This window comes from Pezoporus occidentalis, unplaced genomic scaffold (assembly GCF_034315485.1).
Source record: "Pezoporus occidentalis ecotype Australia unplaced genomic scaffold, CSIRO_AGI_Poc_V1 ctg78, whole genome shotgun sequence".
NCBI lineage: Eukaryota > Metazoa > Chordata > Aves > Psittaciformes > Psittacidae > Pezoporus > Pezoporus occidentalis.
Window position 1 is genome coordinate 2,740,728 of NW_026916137.1, and position 9,621 is coordinate 2,750,348.

The 9,621-nt window shown below is 49.5% G+C and overlaps 1 protein-coding gene across 3 annotated transcripts; it reads left to right on the forward strand.

The window, feature by feature from the left end:
* The first annotated feature begins 2,541 nt into the window (after nucleotides 1–2,541).
* On the forward strand, nucleotides 2,542–9,245 carry KCTD17 (potassium channel tetramerization domain containing 17). 3 transcript variants are annotated; one of them, XR_009961562.1, is made up of 8 exons: nucleotides 2,542–2,771; nucleotides 3,406–3,514; nucleotides 4,735–4,826; nucleotides 5,766–5,861; nucleotides 6,204–6,329; nucleotides 7,035–7,178; nucleotides 7,560–7,632; nucleotides 8,536–9,245. XR_009961562.1 is itself a non-coding variant. In XM_062602673.1 (8 exons), the coding sequence occupies exons 1-8, from the start codon at nucleotides 2,559–2,561 to the stop codon at nucleotides 8,555–8,557; spliced, it is 810 nt and encodes a 269-aa protein (XP_062458657.1). In that variant the 5' UTR covers nucleotides 2,542–2,558; the 3' UTR covers nucleotides 8,558–9,245. The 3 variants fall into 3 exon arrangements, 2 of the variants coding, with proteins under 2 accessions (XP_062458657.1, XP_062458658.1); XM_062602673.1 differs by having other exon boundaries at nucleotides 7,035–7,113; XM_062602674.1 differs by lacking the exon at nucleotides 7,560–7,632.
* The last annotated feature ends 376 nt before the right edge of the window (nucleotides 9,246–9,621 follow it).

A 9,621-nucleotide genomic window follows, 5' to 3' on the forward strand; every position in this document is an offset into this window, starting at 1 on the left:
TCCATCAACTCATCATAGCATTTCATTTGGTAACTCATCACAGACTAACTCACTCCTTAAGAGGATTTTAATGTACCATGGTGAGCGTCCTTGCCTACGGGGTTTCCAATAAATTTTGTGCTACATGTTGCAGAAAAGAAGGCTCTGTGAATGGGAGTGGTGTACCTTGACCTCTTTCCTTACTTTAGATTTACCAACTAACCTTTCACACCATGGCCCTGGGGTGAGCGAGACTTAAGCTGGCCACAGATGGGGGCTGATGCTGACGGAAGAAAATGTGCTCTGCATACAGGTCATCCTTGACCTGTGAGCAGCATTGACATGGGAGAGGTTGGGGAAGAAGGTGTTGAGAACAAGAAATGGACCTAAAGGGGAGCACAAGGCTGAGGGGCTGTGAGAGACAGGGTGAACCCTTGGTAGAAGAAGGAAGAAAACTAAGGGAGGGCAGATTTCTTGGAAGGGGAAATAAGGGGCTATAGGCTGCCACCCCAACTACTGCATTCATATCAGAGAGCCACAGTCCTCACCCTAATTCTCTGCTGGAGCTGCAGCCAGCACAGACAAGGTCCTGCAACTCTTGCACACCAGAGTGCATGGAGAGCCCTCAGATTTGCCATGGTTTGCCTCCAACCCAGTAGTAGGAGGGCAACGATCCCAGAGTTGTGTTGCTGTGTGTTGTGTTGTTGCTCTGTGATGCTTCAGTTCAGGTCAGTGTTAGTCTGAGCATCTTTGACACACACTGCTGCTCAGTGGAAACTGATCCAAGATTTGGACACTAATCTGGGACAAAGTCTGCTCCATATAAGTAGGCAAAAATAATTTTTCATCCTCTCCATGTTTTCGGTCACTCCAGTGCTGGCCTGCTCCTGATATAAATTGAAGGAGATCCAGAGTTATTTGAATTTACACCCTGCAGCAGCTAAATTGTTCCTGTGCTTAAATTAGCTGAAGGTCAGTGATCTTGAAACCTTTTCCGTGTTACCCTCTCTTCCCCTCCTCCCCTTTGCACTCCTCCACAGCAGGAGCAAAGTACACACACAGACTGTCTTTGTGTAGGAAGTCCTGGGTGATTTTGGGGGAAGGGGAGCGCCGCCTTCAGGTGCTGTAACGATAAAGGAGAGAGATTTGTAAGTAGAAGAAGGGGGAAGGACAAGAAGAAAAGAATATGAGAGTAAAACATAATGTTTCTTTACCCACCCTCTTCCATCAATAAGACCCCAACTCAAAAGACACAAAGATCTAGGTGAAGATAAGGTGTCTGCAAGGCACCATGGTGTCTCTTGCAGTGCTGCATTGCCCTGGCAAGGAAAAGCCAAAAACTTGCTTAGGAGAAGAAAGGTTTTGGGCGACATTCATGTGAAACATCAGCCTTTCCCATCCACTCCTAATATGCTTGAGCTGCTGGCAAGCACGGGTGCACTTAGGTGGGAGTGGGGAAAACAGAGCTGCTGGAGAGAGAGCTCATTCAGATTGTGTTGTGCCAAGGAGAGAACAGAGTCCCATGGGTCATGAGTTGCTGAGCTCTAGGCAGGAGTAAATGGCAGAGCGAGGGCTCGGTTTAGTAAAGCAGTATTGGCACATCAGCCTCAGTGGGTGATATGTGCCTGGGGTAGAGGTAAACCACACAGAGCTCAGTTAAAATCGGAGCTCTCTGTTGCCCAGACACAAACAGGGATGTCAGGAGCACAGGCGAAGGATGCAAGGGGTCTCTGGCAATGTTTGTGCCAAGGGGAGGAGTTTGCTGAGTCAGCGACTCTTCTGAGCTGGAAGACAAATTATCTCTGCCCCCTGCCAGCACTTCATGCAGATCCAGGATATAGTTCCCAGAAACGTCCATACATACGTTAGCAAGAAGGCAACTGTCTGCACATTTTGCAGCAAGAACAGCATGGCAATTGATGCAGTACTGAGCTGGGAGCCTGATATAATACATCTACTGAAGGGAAAGCTGTGCAGTACAGCGCCGATGGGCTTAATCTGCTGACTGCCAGGGAGCAGGTTGCTCTGCCTGACTCCAAGGAAGCTTGCAGGCAAGACCCAGGACTGGAAGCAGGCAGACTGCTCGGCGCAGGGGTGGGGTCAGGTAGTACAGTGCAGCCCCCTTCCTTACAACGTCCTAATTGCAGGGATGGAAGGATAGGAAAACTACAGTTCCCAGAACCCTTTTGTGCATGTCCATGCAAACTACAGTTCCCAGAACCTTTTAAGGAGCCAGAGAGAATGCCTGTGGAAATAGATGCCGACGATTTTTGCATAACACCGTGCAGCGCCGAAGTGCTGGCAGCCCTTGGTTAGTGATAATGTGAACAGGAGAAAAGCTAGGGAGAGTCAGCGCTGTGGAGCTGTGGTTTTGCTACCCATTATAGTCGCAGTGATATCCTCCAGCACAGAGCATCCTTTCTGCCGTCGGGACTCCCTTGGCAGTCACAGGGAGGACTCTGGCCCCCAAGGAAACACGGCTACTGAGGAGGGAGAGGTGGATAAACTACAGATCCCGGCATTCCTCGGCAAAGAGCACCTGAGGCAGTCCCTGCATGCTGGGGGGGGGGGGGGTGAGGATGAGGATGAGGATGGAAGGCGGGGAGGACATGCAGGATGCCGTGGGGCTAAGCTGCACCTGGGGCATCCCACCACCCTCTGGCACTCATGCCAAGTGGGTGAGGCTCAATGTGGGGGGCACAGTCTTCCTCACCACCAGGCAGACCCTGTGTCGGGAGCAGAAATCTTTCTTGTGTCGCTTGTGCCAGGGCGAGGAGCTGCAGTCGGACCGGGTAAGGCAGCTGGGTTGCCTCCCGCACTGTACCCCACTGAGCTTGGGGAGGGCTGGAGGGATGCAGGGATGGAGCCAGACTCTGAGAGCTGCAGGAGTAGCTGAGTGAAAAATGCCTGCTCTTTCTCCCCCCTCTTCCGGGAATGATTTCCCCTCCCCAGATTCCACTGTGTTGTAGTCTTTTATCTGTCTTTCTGGAGCTGGGGAAAAGAGAAGACATCTTCCCTCCACCCCTGCTCTCCTGCCTCTCCATAGCCCCATATTCCCTGCATCTAGCTCTCAGCTGTATCTGCCTGACTCGGCCTTGTCCCCTGTAAGGGGTCTCTCTGCTCCCTCACACCAAGCCTGCATGCACAGTTGCAGAAGGAGACTGAGGGCTGTTGTTTTGGCTTTCGCAGCTCGGTTGGTCCATGCTGAGGTGGGCACGCTAAACGTACAAATGCAGGAGTTACAATGCAAGCTGGGCTGACTTGGGTAGGGACTATCAGGGACCAGCTGATTTCTGAAGAATCTTAGAAATAGTGGACTTTTTTTTTTGCTTAGGTTTGTATTTTTTCTTATAGTTCAGAGTATTTGAGGATTGGTTGCAAGTTCCCCATGTTTTCTTTCTCCTTGTGGTCCATCTCTGTTGCTAGGATGAGACTGGTGCATACCTAATAGACCGGGACCCCACTTACTTTGGACCAATCCTGAATTTCCTCCGTCATGGGAAGCTGGTTCTGGATAAAGATATGGCTGAAGAGGGTGAGTCTTGGAGCTCAGAAGCTTCCCACCTAGCATCACTGCTGCAGGCAGGACACAATAGCACTTGTTGTCGCTCATTATCTTTCTGGAGGTTGATGTGAGGGGATTTGAGAGGGCTATCCCTGCAGCTCTTGGAATGCATGCCAATGTTTCCTTTTCTTAAAGGGGGCTGGAGTAGGTGAGGTAGGCATCCTAAAGGTGTTTTGACTTCATACCATTCATTCAGCAGAGATGCCACCAAGACAGAAGTAGGCAAGATCTCTCAGCCTCAATATGCCATTTTTTACTTGTTTCTGATCCACTTTTACCAAGGCTCTGTGACTGAGTTTTCTATTAATGCTTGAGCATTTCTAACAAGGAACGAACCCCCCAGAAGACCAAACAAAGCCAAGTCTCCCTCCTCTACTGACTGTAATAAAGACCGTTAATCAGTGATATGCAATGTATGCTACTAGTTCTGTGATGGGTCATGGGCTGCAGCAATTCCAGTGGAGCAAGCCAGACAAAAAGCATCTCTTGTTTTAGGTTTACAAGAGGTCTAATGGGTAACTCAGTAACATCATGGTGTTACCAGCCAGCAGTCCCTGATGCCTCGTTATGTTGTTGGATGCTATAGTCTAACAAGGAGCTGAATGCAAAGACAGGCTGTGCTGTTCAGCCCTTGCCAAGCACAGTTTCTGCATGTTGATTAGTTTTCTTGCCTCTCTCTCTTAGTATTTTTACCTAATGCAAGGAAGGTTTTCCTCAGAATCATTTTATGAGTTGTAAGTCCAAAAATATGTCTAGGAAATGTACAGAATTGTAATAAACACAGTTCTGAGGTTGTCTTTTAGTGACAACACCAGAACAAGTTGTAGTTCTCTGCCTTTAGGAGAGGGCCTGAACAAGGTGACAATTAGTGGTCATGGAGAGAGGCTGGAACCTACATTTTTTGGCCAGTTACGTGGGAAAAGTATTAGCAGTTCTCTGCACAAGCCTTCACTGGCAGTAGCTGTTTCTGTAGTAGCAGGCATCATAAGGAAATTGGGGTGAGCATTAGAGATGCAATGCAGAGAGACAGGCTTCTGTTCTTTGCAGTAAGAGTTTCAAGCAACAGAAACTTGTGGAAAAGCGAGGCTGCAGCATCATTTCTCCCTATGGATCTTGGAAAGCAAAACTGATCTTTTGCAAGCCAAAAGCCAAAGATGAGCTGTTGAGTTTTGTGGTCCTGTCTTTTTCAGGTGTGCTAGAAGAAGCTGAGTTCTATAACATTGGTCCTTTAATCCGAATAATCAAGGATCGACTGGAGGAGAAGGACTACACAGTAACTCAGGTATGGAGAGAAATGGCAAGGAAAGATAGTGTTGGGTGGGCAAAGAAGGGTGTGTGGAAAAGGAGAGTTGAGTCTAGAGGGAGAGCAGGCCTGGGAGAAGCAGCAAGGAATGTTAAGAAGCAACTAATTTGAGTTTGTGTGCAAATGTCTACATAACAAAATATCTTAGGGAACAAGCTATCACCATTTTAATTGCAATAAGCAAGTTACAGGCTTGTTTTGCGTCCCCAGAAGTAGTGCTGGATGTAGCTCTTGAAGCAAATCAGCTCCTTTAGCATTTGGAAGAAGGCAGTTGGTTGCTGTAGGATATAGAAGAATGAGAAGAGTGAAGGTGTCATGAGGAGGAAGGCTGTGGTGTTGGGAGCCTTAGGAGTGTAATCACAGTGAAAAGAATGGGGATACCTGTAGAGAAACCTGGATGGAAAAGGTGAAGACATGTCTGTGGAAAAGTTTAATGCAGACACTGAGGCACAAGGAATCGAACCTATGGCACAATCACACCTTGTCTTGCTCAATAACGTTTTAAAATCCGTCTTCTGGGAGTTTTGGCGGATACCTCGCTTTTCATTATGTCTGCCTCATGTTGCAAGCCTCCAGCAACGCAGTCATTTCGTGTTCTCAAAACCCCATCAGCAGTTGTGGCATTTGCATAAGTGGCTTTGTAACAACAAATGCAGACTCCCCATGGGAAGATCCCAGTATCTTCTGGGGACAATGCAGGAAGCACTCAGCTCAGTCCCTTCTCTCTAGAAATATTGTTATTCTTGCTCCCCGTGATAACATAGTAGAAAGTTGGGTTGTGGTTTCACTCCTTTTTAACCTGGGACATGGGGAAGAGGAAAGGTCTGTTGAGCAGGGGTATTACCATTTCATTCTGCAGGAGGGCAACAGCCTGTAGCATCTCACTGCTGTTAACATGTCGTGCAATTTTGCTCTCAGGTACCTCCTAAGCATGTCTACCGTGTGCTACAGTGCCAGGAAGAGGAGCTCACTCAGATGGTTTCCACTATGTCGGATGGATGGCGCTTTGAGCAGGTATGGAGAAGGTAGAGGAGGGTGGGAAGCAGTTGTCTTTTGGGGAAAAGATCATGGATACCATACAGTACACAGGCAAGGCACCTTTCTTCTCTCAGATTGTTGGGTCAGTCATTGATGGTGCTATCAACAGTGTCTCTATTTTGCCCCTTCTTTAGAGGTTTGGAGGATGCTGTATTGACGTTAAGCTGTTTTGCATCCTGACTGACTCCTCTCCTGGTCTTTCTATTGGGGGTGTGGACTGGACTCCATGCTACTTGGTGGGCTTTCTGCCTTGCTCCCCAGGTGGATTGGATGTTTGCAGTAACATGTGCTTGTGATTCTTGCTCTTGTCTTTTCTAGCTTGTGAACATTGGTTCATCCTATAACTATGGGAATGAGGATCAGACAGAGTTCCTGTGCGTGGTCTCCAAAGAGCTGTACAACTCCCACAGTGGCCTGAGCTCTGAGCCCAGCCACAAAGCCAAGGCGAGACCAACATTTCTATGGCCCTGCTCCCTTTGCCTATGAAACCCTTTGCTTGTTTGCTCCCTCTTTCTTTCTTCTCTCGACTGTGACTGTCGGGCACCTCAGTGGAGTGTCCTGGTGTTCAGTACTGTGGCATTATACCCATTGCCCAAAAAGAGTGTGAGTTGAGAGTGGTGGTGTCTGGCTGTGTGTGGCAAATGGCTTTAGCAAGTGACCCTAGCACTCTCATGCTACTCTAATATCCCCCTCATGCCTCCTCATGACCGTGTTATGTGTGTCACTCTGCCTGTGGAGTGTGATTTCCCTAAAGGTTTTGCAGCGTTCTCTTTCCTTTTGCTGAGTCCCAGCCTAAGAGGCAGGAAATCATCTGTTCCCCTTTTGAAGGAAGGACAGAAACATGTGGCAGTGCATGACATGCTATAGACATCTAGGGTACAGGAGGGACCACTAGTGACTAGTGGTGTTTTTTTTGGCAGTGGGATCACAGCACTTGTAAGTGGGTTAGATAGCCCTGATGCGATGCTCCAGAGGAAGACAAGTCTCTATGCTCCCTGACCCAGAACTGTCTTGGCCATGGGGAAAGGTCCCTTTTTATTTCAGTGTCATGACCATTGCTTTATTCCCTTGTGTGTCAGAAAGAACTACCATGGCTGATCTTGCAAGTATCCACTCTTTTTTCCCTTTGTCCTGCATGCTGGGCCACAGAGCACAGAGGAGGACCTGGAGGAGGAAGAGCAGGAGATGGAGGAGGAGGCAGAGGCAGAAGCAGAAGCAGAGGAGAAAGGTGCAGCAAATCCTTGAGGAAAATGATAAAAATAACCCCCAAGCATAGACCCGTCCACCTTTCTGGTGAGAGCTCACAGCCAGCAGCAGGGAAGGACTAGGGCAGGTGTGGGGCATGGGGAAGTCCTTTCAGGGAGCAGGAGTTCTTGGGAGACAAAGCTGACTGAGGAGAGCTGTCACTGTGGCTGCTGCTTTGTATTTGATACTGCTGGGTTTATTTATGGTTATACTTTTATTTGCAGACTGTACACCTATTCAGGATTGCTCTGAGCTCCTTCAGACCATCCTTCCTGCTCCCCTCCGTGTCCATCCCAGCACTGTCACCTCCCTCCTACCCTGCCCCACTCTCCAGCATCCTTCCCTCAGCATCCTTTGCCTGCCAGGACTCAAAGCGTTCCCTGCTCTGGACCCTGTTTCTCTTTGCTCCTCACTTTTCCTCCTCTGCAGGTATGTTACCTGTCTGCACTCTCAGCTCCCGCCAGCCTGAGCTCTGCATGAGTGACTCACTTCCCTCCTGTGGGTATGGCCCTGGTTTGTAGAGCTTGGGGAGGGGAAGGAGGGAGGGGAGGCTGACTCATCTCTAAGGAAGCTTTTCCAGTTCTCATCCTATGTGTGTCTTTACCTGCCAAGCAGGCCCTACGGCTCTGGACCAGAGGCTCTGACAGCAGAAAGGAGAGCAGAGCTGGTGGGAATGAATGCAAACTGGGGCGGGAGGGGGGGGAAGTCTGCCACGTGTCTGCCTGACACGCATGCCAGATCACTTCTCCAAGCTGCCGCCCGCAGCTCCTTTGCCTGCCAGCCCAAAAGCAGTTTTCAGGAGGCAGCCTGTTATTTTTCCTTCCCTGCTCTCACTTCCCTGGGCTTTTCAAAACCCCATGGCCTTTGGCAGGGTAAGAGTGCAGCGGGAGAGGGTGGTGAAGGCAGAGCAGAAGCGGATGGTCCCCTCTTCAGATGCTCTTACAGCTGCGTGCAAAATAAGCCTCTGCTCTGCCTCCTGCTCAAGGAGGCTGTCTAACTGGTATGCATGGGGCTGGGTACGGAAAGCTTTAAAAGGAGGACTGCTCTCTCATACTGGAAAACCACAGCACTCTTGTTAATCCGGAGGTGCTCAGTGCCACTTTCCATCCGGGTGAAGGGCACTTGTTAGCTGGTTGACATTTCTCTCTCCTGTTCAATAACCTCCTTGTCCATGGCTGTGGGACCTGAGTGTTACTCTCTTAAAAGTCAATGTATGTTAATCACATATACTTGTCCTTCCTTTTCTCTGTTCTCCCACCCTCACTCCTCATCTCTTTTATTTTGATTCTGTTATTATTTCCACTGTCATTTCCCTTTTCCTGTTTCTCACTCTTCTCTCTATGCTCAATCACTTTTCTTTTCCTGCCACTGATTTTGTTTCTCTCTTTCTCTCTCCATTCTCTAGCTGTTACAAGCCAGAGGTCTGAGGATGTGATCCCGACACTGCACTCCAGCCTTTTCATTTCTTATTTATATCTTTATTTTTGTACTGCGGCATACGGCGACCCTTTGCCCCATGGTGACACCCCCCCACCCCCCCAGTCTCCTTCACTCTGTTTTACAAACTGACCTCAGAGACCTCAGCCTCCATCCCTGGAGGAAGGCAGATGCTGCATGAAGCCCCATGGCTGCTGGAGCGGCTTGGAGCCCAGGCCCCCCCGTCACCGCCCCGATGCTTAGCAGGCTGGCTATCCTTAATGTCACAGTGGCCCCTGCTGGGGACATCAGTGATAAGCCACTGCAGCTTGCGGTCCCTTCCTCAACACCCTGAGTGCAACCGAGGCCCCGAGGTGGTGGCAGCATCAGAAGTACCCCTTGTTCTTTTGCTGTTGCAGGTCAGGGCTTGTGGCCAGAGGGCAAGTGCAGAGACACTACTCTTTTCTGTGCCACCTGCACTGCTCGTGGGGTGTCCCTGTGCTGGGCATTGCATCCTTGGTGCCTCCCTGACTGTCTCCCAGAGCAGCCCTGTGTTGGCAGGGTAAGGAGATGGATGTGTACCCAGAACATGCTGGCACCTGATGTGGTAATCCCTGTCTTGGGGAGCGGGGTGTTGGCCTCACTGCTGTGCCTGAGGACACCAGGTTGTAACTCCCAAATAAAATTCACACTCTATTCCTTGCCGCCTCTCATTTCAAGTGGCAGAAACGTAGTGCTGCAGAAGGGGGCTGTGGGAGCTGGAGGAGTTTGAATTCATCACCTTGAGCCACCAGAAGCTGCTTTTGCTGCACCTGCCTTCCGGGGGCTGGAGATACTTCCCACTGCATTGCTGCTGCATCTCCACTGCAGTCAACTGGGTATTATTGGTATCTGCAGCCCTAAATCATAATAATAAGTGAGGATCCCCCATCTCTCTAGCTAGATCCCACTGTGCCTGGGGGACAGCTGAGAAGGGAGCATAAGGGTGTGGAAATTTTTGCCAGTTCTCAGTGCCGGGATTGGAGTTTGGTCAAAAAGATACTAACCCCAAGATGATTTTTAATACAGTAATGCA

Excerpts from the sequence above, each read along its gene's own strand:
- KCTD17 (XM_062602673.1), top strand. The coding sequence starts at position 2,559 with ATGAGGATGAGGATGGAAGGCGGGGAGGACATGCAGGATGCCGTGGGG. Across the intron at positions 2,772-3,405 it reads AGGAGCTGCAGTCGGACCGG|GATGAGACTGGTGCATACCT; the intron begins GTAAGGCAGCTG and ends CTCTGTTGCTAG. Across the intron at positions 3,515-4,734 it reads TAAAGATATGGCTGAAGAGG|GTGTGCTAGAAGAAGCTGAG; the intron begins GTGAGTCTTGGA and ends TGTCTTTTTCAG.